At 44.7% G+C, this 21,966-nt stretch overlaps 1 protein-coding gene across 1 annotated transcript in view; it reads left to right on the forward strand.

Annotated features, from left to right (window-relative positions):
• Nucleotides 1-21,966, forward strand: part of LOC109902199 (plectin) — a 75,880-nt gene that overhangs the window by 36,592 nt on the left and 17,322 nt on the right. Inside the window, exons 3-23 of the mRNA XM_031838082.1 lie at nucleotides 6-50; nucleotides 266-358; nucleotides 3,424-3,590; nucleotides 7,869-7,984; nucleotides 8,479-8,579; nucleotides 9,281-9,400; nucleotides 11,232-11,327; nucleotides 11,521-11,648; nucleotides 14,210-14,303; nucleotides 14,733-14,887; nucleotides 15,157-15,457; nucleotides 15,665-15,742; nucleotides 15,903-16,064; nucleotides 16,275-16,379; nucleotides 16,617-16,712; nucleotides 16,858-16,983; nucleotides 17,309-17,461; nucleotides 17,701-17,858; nucleotides 18,111-18,237; nucleotides 18,961-19,144; nucleotides 20,371-20,528. Coding sequence (XP_031693942.1) covers nucleotides 6-50; nucleotides 266-358; nucleotides 3,424-3,590; nucleotides 7,869-7,984; nucleotides 8,479-8,579; nucleotides 9,281-9,400; nucleotides 11,232-11,327; nucleotides 11,521-11,648; nucleotides 14,210-14,303; nucleotides 14,733-14,887; nucleotides 15,157-15,457; nucleotides 15,665-15,742; nucleotides 15,903-16,064; nucleotides 16,275-16,379; nucleotides 16,617-16,712; nucleotides 16,858-16,983; nucleotides 17,309-17,461; nucleotides 17,701-17,858; nucleotides 18,111-18,237; nucleotides 18,961-19,144; nucleotides 20,371-20,528 — 2,763 coding nt within the window. The remainder of the gene's footprint in view (nucleotides 1-5; nucleotides 51-265; nucleotides 359-3,423; nucleotides 3,591-7,868; nucleotides 7,985-8,478; nucleotides 8,580-9,280; nucleotides 9,401-11,231; nucleotides 11,328-11,520; nucleotides 11,649-14,209; nucleotides 14,304-14,732; nucleotides 14,888-15,156; nucleotides 15,458-15,664; nucleotides 15,743-15,902; nucleotides 16,065-16,274; nucleotides 16,380-16,616; nucleotides 16,713-16,857; nucleotides 16,984-17,308; nucleotides 17,462-17,700; nucleotides 17,859-18,110; nucleotides 18,238-18,960; nucleotides 19,145-20,370; nucleotides 20,529-21,966) is intronic.

The following is a 21,966-nucleotide window of genomic DNA, read 5'->3' on the forward strand; positions in this document are numbered from 1 at the left end:
ACAAGCTGCAGAATGTACAGATGGCACTGGACTTCCTCAAACACCGACAGGTAAGAGAAACAACAATTGAAATATAATAATGGAGAAAATGAAACATGAGTTACCCTCTGAGTTTACTTCTCTTGTACTGTATTGAGATGACTTACTGTAAGTGACGTGACTGAGACAAATATCTAAATGCATTGGAACAGGTTAAAAATGTATCTACTATGATGTGAGCGACTATAATTGTTAAGTCTCGCTCTTCTCTGTCGTCCAATCACAGGTCAAGCTGGTGAACATCCGAAACGATGACATTGCGGATGGTAACCCCAAGCTGACGCTTGGGCTGATATGGACCATCATCCTTCACTTCCAGGTGTCCTTCTCTGTCAGTGTTGTGTTCCCATATCATATAGCTCCTCATCCTCCTATCCCCTTGGCTCTGATCCAAGCCAATCAGCAACAATCACAAATTGAACTCAATCACTCTAAATGTTTACCACATCGCTTTCAGAAAATCACATTGCTGTCAAATCTGTTATCAAATTATTATGAAATATATTTCAATCATAGTATTATTACAGTTTAATAATTATAATTATTTGAACAGAGGTGGAAAAAGTACCCAATGGTCATACTTGAAGAAAACTATAGATACCTTAATATAAAGTTACTCAAGTAAAAGTCAGCCGGTAAAATACTACTTGAATAAAAGTATTTGGTTTTAAATTTAAGTATCAAAAGTAAATGTAATTGCTAAAATATACTTAAGTATCAAAAGTAAAAGTAAGTCATTTAAAATCCCTTATATTAAGCAAAGCAGACTGCACAATTGTCTTTCTTTTAAAATGTATGGAAAGCCAGGGGCAGACTCCCACACTCAGACATTATTTACAAAAGATGCATTTGTGTTTAGTGAGTCCACCAGGCCAGAGGCAGTAGGGATGACCACGTGTTCTCTTGATGTGTGCTTGAATTTGACCATTTTCCTGGCCTGCTAAGCATTCAAAATGTAACTAGTGCTTTTGGTTGTCAGGGAAAATGTAGGAAGTAAAAAGTACAATATTTTCTTTAGGAATGTAGTGAAGTAAAAGTTGTCAAAAATATTAATAATAAAGTAAAGTACAGATACCCCAAAAAACGACTTAAGTAGTACATTCAAGTATTTTTACTTAAGTACTTCACACCACTGCTTTTTTTTCTCACAACTTTCAACCAAAATCGAATGACATGGTGAGATACTAGAAGTTGAACTGTCTGTGCCCTGTGGGTATACTCTACACCAGTCTTACTGCACAATTTCAATAATCATTTCAAATCATTTAGCTAGGCTTGATTGAGTTTGCCTGGCATAGTGGAACCAACACAATAGTCCAACCCTGCCCAACTGGCACTCCAGGAAGGCTAAGGAAACATGAAAAGTATTTGAAAGATGTCAAATAGTATTTGAACCCAGGTCTCTTTGGGACCCATGTGCCGATGAAGGCAGAGGAACTAAAAGAACATTGTGTCCTGCAAACTATTCTCCAAGGTAGCATTGACTATTGGTTCCATTAAGCCAGGCAATCTCAATCAAGCCTAGCTAAAGTATTATAAATTATTTCAAATAGTATTTGAAAACAGGTCTGATACCCAACTAAGACTGGTATAGAGTATACCCACTGGGCACAGACATCAGTTCAACTTCTAGTTGTTGTTTTACATTGGTTTACTGTACTCCATGTACTGCGTTGGATAGAGAGGGGTATCTCCCATTTCTCAGAAGGAGAAAACACAGCAGGTCCGGTGCCTGGTGAGTCATCATAGGAATTCTCCTCTTCAGAGGGGTGAGGTTTAGGGTGGGGCCATCGAGGGTGGAATGGATCCCGAGGAGAACACACACACACACACACACACACACACACACACACTTACAGTATACCCACACACACCGACTACAGAAAGAGACCAGTCGGCAGAGAATTTGGTAAATGAGCGGTCTTTTGGCAAGAACAGAGAGTACCCTCTGAGCCTCTGGTGACTGTGACTCATTTCATTTCCATTCCAGCCCAAATGAAGTCCTGCCACATTAGCCAATGGTGTGTGTTCCCGCACTGGACCAGATAGTGCTTAAGTTGTGTCTTGAGACCCAAAGCAGGAGCAGTCTCCGCCGGACATCCCTCCCACCTATTCAATGACCTAGGAATTGAGATCTAGTTGGCGGTTCCCTTTGATGTCACATATGTAATATTGATGACAGAGTTGCCTCCCCTGGCTGAAAAACTATGTTTTTTCTTGTTTTCCACCACAGATCATTGAGGTAGACAAACCTGATTCATATTGAACCAGAATATCATATGATTGAATCAAACCCCATCCATTACAATGCATAATCAATTTTCTCAAATAGATGATATCTTTATTGTTTCAAACTATCTCCCTCTGCCACCATGACAAGCAGGGTTGGGATCAATTCCATATCAATTCATTCAATCCAGGAAGTCAACTGAAATTCCATTTTCTATTCCAAATCTGGTCATTGAGGAGGCGTTTTCATCCAATTTGAGTTAACTTCCCGTATTGACCAAATTTAAATGGAATTGACCCCAAACCTGGTAGCATGTGGCCTCCTCCCCTGTCTAACCCCGGTGTCTATCCTCCCCTGTCTAACCCCGGTGTCTATCCTCCCCCGTCTAACCCCGGTGTCTATCCTCCCCCGTCTAACCCCGGTGTCTATCCTCCCCCGTCTAACCCTGGTATCTATCCTCCCCTATCTAACCCCGGTGTCTATCCTCCCCCATCTAACCCCGGTGTCTATACTCCCCGGTCTAACCCCGGTGTCTATACTCCCCCGTCTAACCCCGGTGTCTATACTCCCCCGTCTAACCCCAGTGTCTATCCTCCCCTCTCTAACCCCGGTGTCTATCCTCCCATGTCTAACCCCGGTGGCTATCCTCCCCGGTCTAACCCCGGTGGCTATCCTCCCCTGTCTAACCCCGGTGTCTATCTCCCCCCCCCCCCCTCCGTCTAACCCCGGTGTCTATCCTCCCCTGTCTAACCCCGGTGTCTATCCTCCCCTGTCTAACCCCGGTATCTATCCTCCCCCGTCTAACCCCGGTGTCTATCCTCCCCCATCTAACCCCGGTGTCTATCCTCCCCTCTCTAACCCCGGTGTATATCCTCCCCTCTCTAACCCCGGTGTCTATCCTCCCCTCTCTAACCCCGGTGTCTATCCTCCCCCGTCTAACCCCGGTGTCTATCCTCCCCCGTCTAACCCCGATGTCTATCCTCCCCTCTCTAACCCGGTGTCGAGCCTCCCCTGTCTAACCCCGGTGTCTATCCCCCCCCCGGCTAACCCCGGTGTCTATCCTCCCCTGTCTAACCCCGGTGTCTATCCTCCCCTGTCTAACCCCGGTGTCTATCCTCCCCTCTCTAACCCCGGTGTCTATCCTCCCCTGTTAGATCTCGGACATCCAGGTGAATGGCCAGTCAGACAACATGACTGCCAAGGAGAAGCTGCTGATGTGGTCCCAGAGCATGGTGGAGGGCTACCAGGGCATCCGTTGTGACAACTTCACCACCAGCTGGAGGGACGGCAAGCTCTTCAGCGCCGTCATCCACAAACACCAGTAAGTGGTCCTCTGTGGGTCAGTTGGTAGAAACATGCTGCTTGTAATGCCAGGATACTGGGTATCGATTCCCGCGACCACCTGAATGTAAAATGTATGCACGCGTGATTGGCGGAAGGGTCTGCCAAATGGGTCTGCTAAATGGCATATGATGTTATTATTTGGCGGCCGACACCTCAAGCCACAATACGTAGTGTAATGTTTACAGTATTTAATCTCTGTACCCAGAACCAAATCTTGGGTAAAGTATGTCAAAAGAGAACATCTTTGGATTGGAACATCAGAATGTTACACGTAAGCCCCGCTGTCTCCTCAAATGTAGCCTCACCTCCAGCCATTTCAGGTTTATTCTTAAAGGTGAGATTAACCCCAAAAATAGTACCCCAAATACACCCCTCTGTAGACTGTACCCACTCATGTTATTACCCACAGTAGTAACATGAGTGGGTACAGTGGCACTATTAGGTGTTAATATGTCTTGTCCTAGCGTCTCCGGTAGTGCTAAGCTATATGCAACAGGGTTGTCATGACACATCGCTTTATTCTGAAGTGGAAACGTCTAGGAGCAACAACAGCTCAGCTATGAAGTGGTAGGCCACACAAGCTCACAGACCGGGATCGCGGGGGTGCTAAAGCGTGTAGCATGTAAAAATCGCCTGTCCTCGGATTCAACACTTACTACCAAGTTCCAAACGGCCTCTGGCAGCAACATATGCCCAAGAACTGTTCGTCAGGACCTTCATAAAATGGTTTTCCATGGCCCGAGCAGCCGCACACAAGCCTAAGATCACCATGCACAATGCCAAGCATCGACTGGAGAGGTGCTTGGACTCTGGAACAGTGGAAACGCGTTCTTTGGAGTGATGAATCACGCTTCACCATCTGGCAGTCTGACGGACGAATCTGGGTTTGGCGGATGCCAGGAGAACGCTACCTGCCCCAATGCATAGTACCAACTGTAAAGTTTGGTGGAGGAGGCATAATGGTCTGGGGCTGTTTTTCATGGTTCGGGCTAGGCCCCTTAGTTTCAGTGAAGGGAAATGTTAACGCTACAGCATACAATGACATTCTAGACGATTTTGTGCTTCCAAATTTGTGGCAACATTTTGGGGAAGTCCCTTTCCTGTTTCAGCATGACAATACCACTGTGCACAAAGCGAGGTACATACAGAAATGGTTTGTCGATCGGTGTGGAGGAATTTGGCTGGCCTGCACAGAGCCCTGACCTCAATCCCATCGAACACCTCTGGGATGAATTGGAACACATACTGTGAGCCAGGCCTAATCGCCCAACATCAGTGCCTGACCTCACTAATGGTCTTGTGGCTGAATGGAAGCAAGTCCCCATAATCTAGTGGAAAGCCTTCCCAGAAGAGTGGGGGCTGTTATAGCAGCAAAGGGGGGACCAACTCCATATTAATCTCCATGATTTTGGAATGAGCTGTCTGACGAGCACGTGTCCACATAATTTTGGTAACGTAGTGTATATCTAGTACAAATGTAAACTATCAGGTACATAAATCAATAAGACACTAGTTTCAACAAAAGAGAGAAAGGTTTTCCATGTCTTATAAAATAGGTTTGTGTGTCCACTTAGTGTTTATTTCTCAGTTCTGACTAGTCCTGAGGTAAATTCAATTTTTATTCTAACTCTGTAGTTGTTCAATCTCCTCTCCTGGCCGTACCTGATCGTACAGGTTTCAGGCAGCTCTAATAAGACATTCCTTTGAACTTGTCAGTGCCCTGGGCTTGGAATACCACAGGTGGGTGTTGTGTCAGATGGATACAGTTACCGGCACTGATTTGAGCACTTACTGTGTATGCTGTTATTATTATGTTATTAGACTCACTAATATACGTTCAGGTGGAGAGGGTGCTGTCTGAGGCACCTGGGTGGTATAGAATTGGGAAAGATGGGTTTGTTTACTTATCCTTTCATAGGCGACCCTCCTGCTATCCCGGTGCAGCAGGGTAGCCTAGTGGTTAGAGCGTTGGACTAGTAACCAAAAGGTTGCAAGTTCATATCCCTGAGCTGACAAGGTACAAACCTGTTGTTCTGCCCCTGAACAGGCAGTTTACCCACTGTTCCTAGGCCGTCATTGAAAATAAGATTTTATTCTTAACTGACTTGCCTAGTTAAATAAAGGTTAAAAAAAATATATAGGAATCCTTTTCTTAGGGAGCCCTGGACTAGAGGAGTGACTAGATGAGTTCTCAGTCCTTCTGTTAGTATTACAATGGCCTCGGAGCTGCTTTAGTCACTGTTGAAGCATACAGTTACATGTAGACATGAATATGAGAGTGGATGAGTGGAGACATGTCTGTGGTCTCTCAAAGTTTAGGCGGAGGCCTAAAAAGTCACAGAGACAGCCACATTATCTGTAAATAATAGTGTTTTCCAGCACATAACATGTAATGAAAGCAGCACCCTGCACATCCCCAGGGAGTCTGAATGAATTATGAGAGCGACTGAAAGAGGGACATGTGATGAGGGAAATCTGGGTAAATACCCAGCAAGGTGTGGCACTAAAGGAAGGAAGAAAGAGAGGCCCACAGGGCAGGTTCAATCAAAGCTGTGCGTGTACCTGCAAAGTTGAGCTACACCCTGCTCTCTCTAACAGAGAGCGAGAGAGAGATAGAGAGAGAACACTTTTTAAGTTGTGAGTGTCACCTAAGGCAGTCTACTAGCTGATTTTCATAAGGAGAGAGGTGTGTCACTGTAACACTCCTACTCAAACGGCAAACACCGCAGAGTTACTTTTTGCACAGCCTACAGTCGGCACTTTTTTAAAACACTTATTTGGACGATTGAATGTTGCTGTCACCCTGGGAACTAAGGACCTTACATTGGACTGGTGAAAGTTACAGTTGATATCGGGGCAGCTGTTTTGGACAGACAGGGCTGAGGTTGGGAGGTTGGGAGGTCAGGGCAGGAGGGGATGACAGCAGTTAGTCTCCTAGTGGTACCGAGATGTTTCTTGTCTCACGGAGAGGGTTGAGCACTCGTTGTAACCTCAACATGAAGATTGTGTCTTTTTGAAGACGTCAGTGCTCGGGTGGGATTAAACCTGCACATTCTGCCGACTTGGACCCAGCTGTCTCCTGAGCAAACGCCAAACCATCACAAGGAAGCTGGTTAAAATGATTGGAGCAGCAAGCCTTTTGGAATTGGAAGCTCACTGTTAAGTGCAACGTTTTTCACTTGCCACTGGAAGAGTACGAAACATCTAGCCAGCTAGCTCTCCATTTTGGGGAGACTACAACTCCCAGAAGGCACCATGATGTCGAATCTGAAGAGGAAGCTGTCCTTGAAGTCCAGGAAGAGGACTGGCAGGTCGTCCAGCAGGGTCACAGGCTTGGTCAGCTCATTGGAAGACCGTGTGGTCATGCAGTGTGACGATATCCTCTCAGAAGGCTCCTCCTGCGACTCAGGCCAGGGCTCCCACAGCTCAGTGGCCCACTCCAGCTGCGACTCCCACTCAGGGGACCATGAGCTGGGCCAGGGGACAGGGCTGGGACATGACTGGAGCCCTCGCAGCCTCCAGGGAGGGGAGGGGAGGCTGGTCAGACTCAGTAGGGTAGAAGGGAGGCCCCCCAGGCCACGGAAGCAGCTCTCTCTTAGGGAGGTGCGGTGCCTGGAATCAGCCCCAAGCCCTGGGGACTACTACGCTGTCCGCTCCAACTATCACGTCAAATCGCTGTACGGATCTGCTCTAAGCTTCTCTCTTATTTGTCTTGGGCTTTACTTTCAGAGTATATCAGAATAATGTGTGCCATAAAATATAGAATGAGCTCTAAATGGTGACATTTTTACTTAATGGATGCAATACAAAATGAATTAGATAGGGATTTTTTTAGTTTTTTTTGTTAAATGTTATGTTTCAATTGGTTAAGATTTGAATTTGAGTAACAGCATGATTTGAATGTTTCCTTTATGGGTATTTTCTGTTCACTTACTATCCTCTCCGTGGTGCAGATGAGTGAAACGGGGAGCGAGTGTAGGTGTTTATCTAATTTGAAATATGTCTGCCCTGGTTGTCTGCTGCAGCCCCATGTAACATTCCGTTCATATATAGATGCCAAGCACCTCAGGGGAGGCAGGTGTTCACTGCAGATTTATGACATACAGACGTGCCATTTAAAAAACATTTTTTTAGGACAAGTGATATGTAGGTATGAATTATCAGTATCTGCCCGGCCAGTCCTTATACCCTCCTCAACTGCCTACACTGCCTTTACACCAATCGTGACCGATGTCCCATGGTTCTGTCTCCTCAGGCCTAGACTCATTGACATGAGTAAGGTGTACCGCCAGACCAACGTGCAGAACCTGGAGTACGCCTTCAACGTGGCAGAGACAGACCTGGGCGTGACACGCCTGTTGGATCCAGAGGGTAAGACCGCACAGAGATCCTCCAGTACATGTGATGATGGCTGACCTCCGCACCAGGGGTGGAATCACAAGTGCACACTGTATCAAAATGTTTCGCAACGGAAAACGTTTTCTTCCAACGCAAATTCCCTCCCCATTTTCGTGGTTTGCTTCTGTTTTGTTCCTAGCGAATGCACCGCATGTTCTCCGCCCACATACCACCTAGCTTTGTACTTTTGATATTTAACGGAAGAAGAGTCAGGGGTGAGAGACTCCAGATGGAACACGAAGAGCTTGGAAATATAATATATACCCCCCCCCTCTCCAAATCCACCATGAACATGATCTAAGTGTATAACTAATGTTTACAATCATCTTCACATACCAAATAATGACTGGGAACACTGAACTTTTTGTTATACAATGAACCTCAAAGTACTTAATTCCGTTTCTGGTATTTGCAGAGTCTCCTCTTTTGCTGTGAAAAAAAATCTATAAACACAATTATTTTCCCAGATGTTGACGTGCCGCACCCTGATGAGAAGTCCATCATCACCTACGTGTCGTCCTTGTATGATGCCATGCCCCGGGATGTCCAGGATGGAATCCAGGCTAACGTGAGTGTATTTCTGACCACCGCTGATCTCTGATCACTTCAATTCTTTTTTTACAAGATTGTCCCTAAACCTGATATACTCAAAAACTGGACATATCTTTATGTCCGAGACTCAGATTGATACATTCAAAAAGGGGTACGCTAAGCCACTGTTATTGCATTCAATCCTACTTTCAATGAGGGTGAATTCCGAGGACCCCCCCCCCCCCCCTCCCGGATTACACAGGCTTGTGACAGTCAGTCAGAACATGTCATTTGTTTTGTTTAAAACGCTGACGTCCAGAGTCACTTCAGTTTGGAACCACAGAGGAAATCCTGTGATCGTTTAATGGAGCTGCAGGAAATTAGCAACCTTCTGTGTTTACCTCAAAGAACCTTCTACCCAATAAACACCCTCTCACACCACAGCATGATCCCAGCACACAGAAGAGCCATGTTGGAAAAGCAAAATGGTGTATTGCCAAAACAGATTTTAGTGTGCCATTTGTTCTCCAATGATAACTAAACCATATAATGAAAGTGAGTATAGGAGGGAACCTTTGTTTATTGCACATAAACATACTTTCTCTCTCTGTTGACACCTAATTGAGTGAGGGTGGTGTGTGAGCAGGCGAGTTATCATGGCTCTCCAGGAGAAGGCTCTTGCTGTCTGTTGTTAAACCCTGTTATTGTCTGCTGTTTTCTGCTGTGTCTGTGTTACAGGAGCTGGAGCTGCGCTGGACGGAGTACTATGAGCTGGTTACTATCATTCGACAGTGGATAAGCCACCATGTCGTTATCTTCGGCGAGAGGAGGTTCCCAGGCAGCTATGAGGAGATAGAGGTGAGTCTCCTACCTGGACAGTTACTAGTAGCGCTGTTGTGAGTGGGATTGGAATGCTACTTGCTGCTGGTCATATAAAGTACGATTACTAGATATATGTATACTGGAGCTTGGATACTGAACATACTGTATGTGTTTCTGTGTCTATATATTGGGGTCTGTAGCTAAGGCATTTTTTTTTATTGCTGTGAATTATGTTTATTACATTTCTCCACACACACACCATCATTTATTTTCAGTTACCATAAGCCTATTCAGAGATGCTTTACATGATCAAATCGTTCTGGAGATTCGTTTCTCTGAGCTCTTACTGATATGTATGCGCACGTGCATCAGCAGAAGCCACGCACTCCTGAGACGCGTGGCCGTTAAATAGTTAAGCCATTATGACCAAGCGGGTAGCTCTGCCGTTCGATACCACATCATACGGAGCACTTACAGCGTGTGTCCAGCCTAGAGATTGCGGGCATCGTGTGATATCTGGGTGGATGGCGCCGGAGCTGAGGAAAGCAGACCCGAAGGCAAACATTATTCTACCTCAACCTCAGTGGAATCTTCCGTACTGCCCCTCCCCATTCCCTGGCTAGCTCTGAGTCGTAAAACGTTTGCGTGACTGCAACTTCCTCTGTGGAGACAAAAAAGGGACTGTCAGATAAAGGCTCGGTCAGCTAAGTTCTCCTATTGGATAATGTATATGACATTCACGAACCTATCAGTTGCTGTAATCCGTTTCCAAATCTTGTACAGTACATACACAGGAATTGTACAGTAAAACAGAGGAGGACTCACTTCTATGTCCAATTTCCTTTATCAACTCGAACACCTATTATAATGGTCCCACCTCCTTTTCATCCGATGTAATGGCATGATCAGAATGAGCGGTACAAGGCTGGGTATATTGTGCTTCAAGGTGGTCTAGTTCCAAGATCTCTTTTCCTAGAAAATGGTTCCCAAAATACAGGCATAAGCAGTATCTCGAGAAGTCTCCTATTTGTTTCTATTTGTGTTTATACACCATCTGTGTCTTCTAATAAAGGCATCTGACTTTTCTATGTGTTCTTCTCAACAGCCCTTATCGTTGCTAGCGTGCGTCTTTGTTTGGGAAGGTGTCAAAATAATCGGGGTTAACCACTTTAGTGATCCAGTACCATATTGGATTTAGATAATCCCATTTTTTGAATGGCCAATTGAAAAGGTCACGCTCTGTGTGTATGTGTGTGAATTAAGGACATTGGAACATGTTATAAAGCTACAAGGTTTACAATCCGTCCTCAAGTAACTCCCACTGTGAGAATGTAAACATGTCAACTAACTCATCAAGAGCTGTAGTTTTACACTTCACCGCTTTAGCAAATCAGAATCATCACCTAGACTAGAGTCAATGGAAGCAGTTTGTACTGCTGTCGTGGTTGGGGTCAATTCCATTTCAAATGGAATTTCGGTTTACTTTCTGAATGGAGTGTCTTGAAATAGAATTGTCCTCAACCCTGTTTAGTGTTATGTAGCGTTTAAAAAGGAAGCAAGAGTAGGATAGATTGATTCACTAGCTAGTAAGGTAGCTTGCGGTTAGAGCGTTGGGCCAGGAACCCGAAAGGTCGCTGGTTTGAATACCTGAGCCGACAATGTGAAAAATCTGCTGACGTGTCCTTGAGCAAGGCACTTAACACTAATTAGCTGCAGGGATGCCGTACTACTATAGCTGACCCTGTAAAACAACGCATTTCACTGCACATTCTTTAAAAAATATATATATACAAAAATGTCCCCCTTGTGACCGTTCGTTCGAGAACGCTAGGAAAATGTACTCCTTCATTCTGTCTCTCTCTTTCAGATCCTGTGGCGTCAGTTCTTGAAGTTCAAAGAGACAGAACTGCCTGCAAAGGAGGCCGACAAGCACCGTTCCAAACTCATCTATCAGTCCTTTGAGGTTAGCCATGCACAGAGCTTCTATTCTATTATTTTCTATTCTATTTGCATTCTAGTCTATTCGATTAATTCTATTCTATTGTATTCAATTGTACTCGACTCTATTGGATCCCATTCCATTATACTCTAGTCAGTTTTTTGACAGATTGATATAGATAGATAACACTTATTATTTCACACCACCCCCTCTACAGAGTGCAGTGCATGCTGGTCAGGTCAAGGTCCCTCCAGGCTACCATCCCATTGATGTGGAGAAGGAATGGGGCCGTCTGCACGTGTCCATCCTAGAGAGAGAACGACTGCTCAGGACAGAGTTTGAGAGGTGAGTGAGTAAAGCTGTGTGGTGGATATCAATGTCTGGCCATATTATTCCACGAATTCCACGATTCCATCAATCCTCATCTGGATCTACACTGAACGAAAAATATAAACGCAACATGTAAAGTTTTGGTGCCATGTTTCATGAGCTGAAATAAAAGATCCCAGAAAAGGTCCATATGCACACAAAGTGTATTTATCTCAAATGTGCACATTAGTTTATATCCCTGTTAGTGGGGATGCCAAGATAACCCATCCACCTGACCGGTGTGGTATATTACGAATCTGATTAAGCACCATTACACAGGTGCACCTTGTGCTGGGGACAATAAAATGGCACTCGAAAATGTGCAGTTTTGTCACAAATCTCAATACCACAGATGTCTAAAGTTTTGAGGGAGTGTGCAATTGGTATGCTGACTTCATGAATTAATGAATGTTGCCAGAGAATTGAATGTTCCTTTCTTTATCATAAGCCGCCTCCAACGTAATTTTAGAGAATTTGGCAGTGCGTCCTCCCGGCCTCACAACCGCAGAACACGTGTATGGCGCCGTGTGGCCGAGCGGTTTTCTGATATCAACGTTGTGAACAGAGTGCCCCATGGGGGTGTTGGGGTTATGGTGTGGGCAGGCATAAGCTGCGGACGACGAACACAATTGCATTTTAGCGATGGCAGTTTGAATGCACAAAAATATCATGACGAGATCCTAAGGCCATTTGTAAGGTCCATTTTTTTTAAGGTATCTGTGACCAACTGATGCGTATCTGTACTCTCAGTCATGTGAAATCCATAGATTAGGGCCTAATGGATTTATTATTTCAATTGAATGATTTCCTCATATGAACTGTAACTCAGTAAAATCAATTAAACTGTTGCTTGTTGCGTTTATATTTTTGTTTAGTATATATCTACTCTCTTCAAGTGACCTTGTTAGTTTCTGCCTGTTTTGTTAGAAAATAATCGGTCTTCATGTTACAAAATGGGAAGAATATGTTATTGTTCGACACAAGACCGGTCATTGATTCGTTGGTCTGTGTTAGAGAATCCTGGATAACTAACTCCATTAGTCAATTAAACCCAGTTTTCCTTGGTTGCACTGCTCTGGGGCATTGTTTAGGCTGGTTTGTCGACAGTCAGTTCCTCTGGAACAGTAATGCCATTGGCACGCCCGAGGTTTGCTATCTATGATGCCATAGGGGCTCGGACACTGTCCTGCCTGATTTCTCTAAGCTCTTCGGAGATGACTTCATGCGTCCTTGACTTTAGATGGACGTTTCCACTAGTTTCTTTGATTTAAGTAGCGCCACAGAGCGTCGATTTAGAATATCAGACCGTTGATGAGTGCAACTTACTTACAGCGGATGATTCATGATTCATATAAAAACCACAGAATGTGACGGATGGATTCTTCTCGAGACAATTCTATCGGACCATTTCCTTGTTAGTTACATGTGCCGTTTAAACCGCTGCAAGAACAACATCTGAAGCTAAGTAACGCACAGTAATTATATTACCCATCTCCCCTATTTCGGAGTCTCCGTATCCAGATGTTGTGATTGAATCATGTTTTCCCTCTGCAATGAAGGGATTGCAAAGAAAGACATCCTCTGTTCACAGGGGCCAAGTCTTGTACAGAGCGATTTTTTTATTTTTTAGAAAATCCATTCTCGTAACTTAATCAGATCTGATTACCTGTCAGAAGACATCAAATACCAATATTATCAATATCATAAGGCTAGATGGCTGGAGTGGTGTTGTGTTGCATGTCGTCTTGAAATGGGCTGGTCCACTGTCATGAGACAGCCTTGTTTGCCGGGTCCACGTTCAGTATAATGGGCAGTTCTCGTTTGCTAGTTTCTAAGTTTCTAAGTTCATCAGACTGGGCTGTGCTCTATCTGGGCAGCCTTATTCATGAACTGGGGTGAGGAATGGCTGAACAAGCGCAGCAGACTTTTATTGTCACTGCCAAGACGGGAGAGAATTCCCATGACGCGATGGGGCTGTGTTAAGAAGAGCCACCTCTCTACCTGGGACTTTAGAAGGGAGAGCATAGGGACAAGAGTATGGCATTTGTGACGGACCCTTGTAGAGTAGAGTACCTGCTGCATTCAAAGAGGCTGTAAGTGTCTTGTTCTGGACTTTCAGTGATTGTGCTGTCGTGGGTAATTGTGTTACTATGTTATGGCGGTTTTAGCTGTGGCCACGCAAGGAATATGTTACATTTGATACTTGATACATAAAACATTTTTTTGTTTGTTTGTTTTTCTATTGATTCGTTCACTTTTAGCATTGTACAGAAGTGAAATTCTATACCAGGTCAGTGTTTTGTCCAGATCGGTGTTAATGCTCGTCTTCTGGGGCGGCAGGAAGCCTAGTGGTTAGAGCGTTGGACTTGTAACCGAAACGGTTGCAAGATCGAATTTCCGAGCTGACAAAGTAAAAATCTGTCATTCTGCCCCTGAACAAGGCAGTTAACCTACTGTTCCTAGGCCGTCATTGAAAATAAGAAATGGTTCTTAACCGACTTGCCTAGTTAAATAAAGGTAAAATGATCTTCCCTCAGGCTGGAGAGACTACAGAGGATTGTCAGTAAAGTCCAGATGGAGTCAGGTGTGTGTGAGGAGCAGCTCAACCAGCTGGAGACCCTGCTGCAGACGGTGAGTCTTGGACTGTACAGTGAGGAGGCTGGGACTGAGACTGGGACTGGGACAAACTAAGGACAACCATTGTCCTCAATTATGTAAAGTTGCTATAGGCCAGTGATTTTCTAACTGGAGTCATATGCTCCAGTTAGAAAATCATTAGCTGTCTGTTTACTACCTCATTCAAAACCAATGTGTCCAGTCATCCAATCAGAACGGTATTCCCTCTCCTGTCATACAACAGCATGAGGTGGGCTGGATAAGTACAGTCTCACAGAACAAAAGGAAGATCTGAACTATCTCCAACAACTTTGACAAGCCATTCCTCCAAGTGGAGGAAGCATTACTTATTATGGTCTGTCAACCATAGAAACCCTTTACCTTCTGTCTCTCGAAAGCTCATAGGTTAATGACATTAATATTGGTATGCCCTCCTCCCTCTAGGACATCCGTCTCCTGAGTGCAGGGAAGCCGGCTCAGCACACTGCCGAGATGGAGCGGGACCTAGACAAGGCAGACGGAATGATCCGCCTGCTCTTCAACGACGTGCAGCTGCTCAAAGATGGACGCCACCTGCAGGCCGAGCAGATGTACCGCAGGTGTGTTGGCCGTGTCAGTTTCTCACAAAATGGATAATACAGTATCTATTTTCTGTTTGATTCTATTCTATTATATACACTGATCGATTACAACGATTTGCTTTGTGAGGATAGAAACCATTTTCTCTAAATGATAAATGATATCCCCACCCCCTCTAGTCATGATTGAAACCTAAACTTGTTGTGTAACCATAGTCATGCAACCAAAGAAAATGTGTGTTACAGGACAGAACACTTACCTGTCGAATAAATGCGTGTCGTTCCCACAGGGTATACCGCCTTCACGAGCGTCTTGTGAACCTGCGCACCGATTATAACCTGCGCCTCAAGTCGCAGATGATCCAGACCATCCAGCAGCCCTCCACCAGGGCGCGTCCTGAGATGGACGAGGTGACCCTGCGCTACGCCCAGGACCTGCTGACCTGGGTGGAGGAGAGTCAGAGGCGGATTGACGAGTCCGAGTGGGGCTCGGACCTGCCCACCGTGGAGTCTCAGCTGGGCAGCCACCGGGGCCTGCACCAGACCGTGGAGGACTTCCGCGCCAAGATCGAACGGGCCAAGGCTGACGAGGTACTAGACCTTAAGGGGGCAAAGGTGAAATATGTTTTAGTGGGGCGTTATAATAACTTTGTTTCATAGACTCTCCGTATATTTCCATATCTTTTGTATTTGATCTGAGGGAATGGATACATGGCATACGTTCGTTACCAACCTCAAGTGCTAGATCCTCTCTATCTGACTGTGATATTACATTGATGTTGCCTGTGTGTCCCTCAGAGCCAGCTATCCCCAGTCAGTAAGGGGACATACAGTCAATACCTGGGCAAACTGGACCTTCAGTATGCCAAGCTGCTGGTAAGATCTTTATTCAGAAGCATTCTTTTGGGTTAAATGTCATATTTTTGGGTGAAGATGCTGTTATGGTCAACTACCACCCGGATTGGTAATAATTGTATTCTCATAAATGTACACATACAGTTTGTCATTTAATCTGCATCTTCCCTCTTTCTCCCAGAACTCCTCCAAGTCTCGTCTGCGTAACCTGGACTCGCTCTATGTGTTCGTCAGCGCGGCAACCAAGGAGCTGATGTGGCTCAACGACAAAGAGGAGGAGGAGGTCAACTACGACTGGAGCGATCGCAACACCAACATGACTGCCAAGAAAGACAACTACTCGGTAGGTCTAACCGCCCACCCAGAAACCCATATACATAACTTGACAAATATATCAGAAATGCTGTTAAGACAGCCTGGTTGCTCAAATGGACATTTTTTGAAGCATAGAAAAAGATTGAATAGATCATACAGTATTTCCAAACTCTGGAGTAGTGTTCATCTGAATGTAAGGCTGTTGATAGCTCATTGATAGCTCATCTTGATTTGGAAGGGTCTAATGCGTGAGCTGGAGCTGAGAGAGAAAAAGGTCAACGACATCCAGGCCACAGGAGACAAGATGCTGAAGGAGGGCCACCCCGGCAAGAAGACAGTGGAGGTGAGCACAGCACTACCCCCTAGTGGTCCCCATGTGCAATAACAGGGTAAACCTGGATGCATGCATTAGTACACAGAACCGCATACCGTAGTAGATTGTTTTGCAACTGAAAACAAGCATGTCTTATTGGACAAGTTCATGTAGTCCCTCCGTGTTTCAGTCTGTTTTACCCCACTTGGTGCCTAATGAACACGACCCTGTTTTGCCCAACTCTTGATGTCCCCCTTTAATTTCCAGGCCTTCACAGCAGCCCTGCAGACTCAGTGGAGCTGGATCCTACAGCTGTGTTGTTGCATCGAGGCTCACCTTAAAGAGAACACAGCGTACTACCAGGTTTGGATGCTCAGAATAATTTTCAAATGAAAGAATGGCTCATAAACCTGCATGGCTCCATGAGTAATAGTTCCAAACACAATTGTTGATGTTCTCATTGATTGTTCAAACACACATGCCCTTATCCACTTGTGCTTTTTCGCAGTTCTTCTCGGATGTGAAAGAGGCTGAGGAGAGGATGAAGAAGATGCAGGAGGTGATGAAGAAGAAGTACAGCTGTGATCGCTCCACTACGGCCACGCGACTAGAGGACCTGCTGCAGGATGCTATGGTGGGTAGCCTACGACATAGTTGGACTGTGTATGGATGCTTGTGCTCACATAAAATGTGAGGTCACCTAGCTCTGGGACCCATATTCATAAATCGTAAGAGTAGGACTGCTGATCTAGAATCAGGTCTGCTTTTTATATATAATGAATGGAAAGGGGTTATATGATCCTAGATCAGTAATCTTACTCTGTGATACTTCATGAATATGGGCCCTCGTCATAGGCACAACTTTAGTCGCTCAAATGCAGAGAAAGCAAACCAGGAAACCCTTATCTTTTTGTTCCATCTTTTTCGGGAGATTTTGAAGTATTTCCCTTCTTTGCCAGGAGGAGAAGGAGCAGCTGAATGAGTTTAAGACTCACGTGGCCGGCCTGAACAAGAGAGCCAAGACCATAATCCAGCTGAAGCCCCGTAACCCCACCAAGTCCATCAAGGGTAAACTGCCCATCCAGGCCGTGTGTGACTTCAAACAGATGGAGGTAAGCATATCATCTTTATCATCACCTTTTGAAGGTATCTGGTGTAGGAATAACGCTCTACCTATGTAGAAGAGGTAGAGACTTTCTTTTCATTTGTTTGTTTCGTTCATCACTCGTTTCCTTCCCCCATTCATTAATTCTTCCTGGTTTATTCATTCATTCTTGCTGGTCTTGCCATCCACCATCCATCCATCCATCCATGGACTGTAACGTCTCATATACTCTGTCTCTCTGTGCAGATCACCGTCCATAAGGGTGAGGAGTGTGCTCTCATCAACAACTCCCCACAGCCCAACAAGTGGAAGGTCCTTAACCGCTCAGGCATTGAGGCGGTGGTGCCTTCAGTCTGCTTCCTGGTTCCACCTGTCAACAAGGAGGCTATGGACAGTGTGTCCAGGTGAGACTCTTACATCAATACACAGTGCTCTCCATCAGTGGATCACGCAGAGCCCGTTTTTTGTTTGTCTTTTTGCCACGTCCCATATCTGTTTGCGCTGTCTTCCCTGACAATGACCATAGGAGTTGGCAAGATGATACAAACAGATCTGGGACCAGGCTGGTTTTTCGTAACCTAGCCATGAACAAACTCTGGGCCCTAGTTATATTTGTTTTACAGTACAGTAACACTTCCTTCTGTCTCCTTCCCCAGTCTGGACTCTGGTCACCAGTCGATGCTGATCCTGTGGCAGAGAATGCATGTGGACATGAAGAGCATGCTTTCCTGGCAGTACCTGACGAGAGACATCACACAGATACGTAACTGGAACATCACCATGGTAAACACTAGTCATCTGTGTTTTTGTTTATCTTAAAACCAACATTTTAGAAAGATATATAGTAATTAGAATAGTTTGACATTAGTTAACTGTTTGACGTTTAGACGTGTACTCTTTTAAGTTAAACGCGATCCTCACAGACCGTCAATCAAGGGAGTCGAGTGGTCACCCTGTTTGTGTTACTGTAAGTGTGCTGAATTGAATGGGGAGATTTCCCATACCATTGTTGCTTTACGGTGAGGTTGAGTCTCGAGCTCTGTTATTTATAGAGCAGACCATGTAGACATGGACAAGTGTTTGATTGAGTTAGAAAACCTCATGGGTTTTGGAAATGGAATTATCGTCGGGGAAAGTTCTGATACTACTACGACAGTAAGGAGCCGTGTATTACGTTTGTATTACGTGACAAACAAACTAAAAGCCTTGATTGTGTTGTAGATTTGATTTTATAAAATGTAACCGCCTAAAACAGCTTGTGATACAAGCAGGGTACATGGACAGAATGGCAGGGACAAATTGACCGGCAATTCTGATAGATTCCTCTCTCAAGGAGGTTTTGAAAGATGACCATGCCTTAGATGGACCATTTCCCTCTTTTTCCCCTGCTCTCCTACCTCTTCTTCTCTCTCTGTCTTCCCTCTCCTTCTCTCCTTTTCACCCTATTTCTTCCTCTCTCTCCTCCCTCTCTCTCACCCTCTCCCCCCCCCTCTCTTCCCTCTATAGTTTAAGACCATGAAGGTGGAGGAGTACAAGCTGATTATGAGGAACCTGGAGCTTCACTATCAGGACTTCCTGCGTGACAGTCAGGATTCTCAGCTGTTTGGTCCACACGACCGTATGCAGATCGAGGGCGACTACTCTAAGACCACACAGTACTACGACAACCTTCTGCGCTCTGTGGAGAAAGGTCAGTTCCACCTAAACACAACAAACCTCTGGATCCCTTTATTTTACAGCCTGGTACTTACCTGGCGTTTACATGGTATTAACTAAGAAACTAATGGGGTATTAGTGGGTACTTCCTGGTTTGGTGACTTCCTGGTTTGACAAATAATGAATGTGTAATGACCTAATAAACAGCAGGCTGCAAAATAAAGTTTTGATCTCAGTAAGGGTGGCATCTACCCTCCTACCCACCAGCAAACAGTCTTTTATACAGTGGATGTGTGTAGTCCGGGGTGAAAGGCGTGTTACTGTACACCACTTCAGCAACATTGGGTAACTGTCAAATTCACCTTTCAGGACCAGTGGTTAAAACCAAAGGTGAGTGTGTCACGCTAGGCTATAGCTCACACAGGCAACAGTGAACCCGCCAGGCTCTTGAACTATGGATGGTTGGGGCATTCAAGAATTTGTTGTTTTCGTCACTCCACCCCCGTCAACTTACAGTGTTCACATTGACAGCAATTCCGCTAGCTCTTACGGCTTTTGAGTGAGTGCATGATATCTTTTGTCTTTTTTTTTGTACATTTCCTGTTTCCAATGTGGCTTTGTTTTTTTTGTTTTTTCTTTCATCATGCAATATCGTGCTTCAGAAAGCACATTCAGGTAGTGGTCAAGCTGTGTTTTGCTGTGTGTAGAGATACCACTGCACAGTGTAGTCGCCTGCATAGAGGATCATTCGGGATGAAATGTGCTTTGTTTGAATGAGTATCGAGCTGTGTGTGACACACTACATGTGAAAACATGCATGTCTGATCATGAACCATATGAATGCACTGCACAAAGGTGTGTGTGTGTGTGTGTGTGTGTTGGGGGGGGGGTATATTTAGCATTCTCTATCTCTATCTGCAATTGTAATTCCTTTCAAAGCAATGAGGTATTGCAAGGTAAAGAACGTACATGGAAGACATCAAGGGAAAGGCCTCACCACACTACATTCAACCCTCTATCTTACTACACCTACAGTGACCTCACACCCATCCTGCCCTAAGCTCCTCACCATGATAATAGAAGAATTGTATTATTATTGCCACTCAGCAGGCGCTTCTATTCGAAATGATTTACAGTACAGTGAGTGCATACATTTTGAGTGTGTGTTCCCTGCGGGTATTGAACCCACAACCTCGGCGCTACTCGTGCCACGCTCTTACCAATCCTAACCAATCTCCACAATGTCCACGCTGCACACAGGTGAGCAGGACGAGTCCACGTGTGTGACCTACATCACCCAGATCAAGGACCTGCGTCTACGGATAGAGGACTGCGAGGCTCGTACCGTGGCCCGCATCCGCAAGCCCGTGGACAAAGACCCCCTCAAAGACTGTGCCCAGAAGACCACCGACCAGAAGGTACTGTACCTCCACTGGAATAACTAAAGAATAAGTTCCGACTTAGGTCTAACCTGTTTGTTGGACAGGTGTCCCCCGTAAAAGACGCTCAGTGGATCAACCTGTATAAATAAAGGATAATGAAGTATAACCTATATACAGGTGAAGGTAACGGTGGGGGAGGGGCATGTCAGTGCTAGTGTCCATGGCACAACAGATACCGAAGTTAATCACCAAAACACAATGGTGTTTTATTTGAACACTGGGAATAACATCACAATGAGCCCTGAATGTATTTTTTTAACAAGGAGCTACTGTAAAACAGTTATGGGAGGGGGAAGCACCAAAAATGTGATACCGAGCAGGGTTTGGTAGGTTACTTTGTAAATGTAATCCATTAGTTACATGTCAAATTGTAAGGGATTACTTTCCCCTTAATAAGAGGAATTAGAAGAAGGCAAACCTTTGTATTACCAATTTACCGACATCTATTACAGGACAAATCAATGTTAGCGTTTACATCGCTGGTCATATGTTGCATTTTACTTTATGGGTTGGTTATGTTGGCTTCTTCTAACCCGTTGCTTTCTACTACATATAATAATATGATTAGACAATATCTTTACATTCAAATCCAAAGTCTGTCAGATATCCCGGCATTCCAACTAATTGAATACCCCTTGATCTTCAAGAATAGGACTTGTAAATATGGAAATCTAGATTAGCCCAATTGTTTTACCGGAGCGTTACCCAAAAATGAAGGACTTATTAGCCTACTCTGTTGTTTATGATTTTGTTGTCATGCAGGCTTATTGCTTGGCATTCTAAGAGCACTACTGAAAAGTGCTATTTGCATATGAAAAATGTATACCAAATTCTGTGTTTGCTATAGGCTTACTGTTTCCATTATTCTTTGGTGACACTTTGATGCTTCTATAATTTGCAGCGGTTTAAGTCTATCAAAAGTGTGCGAGTTTGAGCAGGTGTCCATTAGGCCTATGGGCATTTATCTGAATCAGCACACATTAGGCCTATGGGCATTTATCTGAATCAGCACACATTAGGCCTATGGGCATTTATCTGAATCAGCACACATTAGGCCTATGGGCATTTATCTGAATCAGCACACATTAGGCCTATGGGCATTTATCTGAATCAGCACACATTAGGCCTATGGGCATTTATCTGAATCAGCACACATTAGGCCTATGGGCATTTATCTGAATCAGCACACATTAGGCCTATGGGCATTTATCTGAATCAGCACACATTAGGCCTATGGGCATTTATCTGAATCAGCACACATTAGGCCTATGGGCATTTATCTGAATCAGCACACATTAGGCCTATGGGCATTTATCTGAATCAGCACACATTAGGCCTATGGGCATTTATCTGAATCAGCACACATTAGGCCTATGGGCATTTATCTGAATCAGCACACATTAGGCCTATGGGC

The sequence above is a fragment of the Oncorhynchus kisutch genome, linkage group LG13, assembly GCF_002021735.2.
Source record: "Oncorhynchus kisutch isolate 150728-3 linkage group LG13, Okis_V2, whole genome shotgun sequence".
Taxonomy (NCBI): Eukaryota; Metazoa; Chordata; class Actinopteri; order Salmoniformes; family Salmonidae; genus Oncorhynchus; species Oncorhynchus kisutch.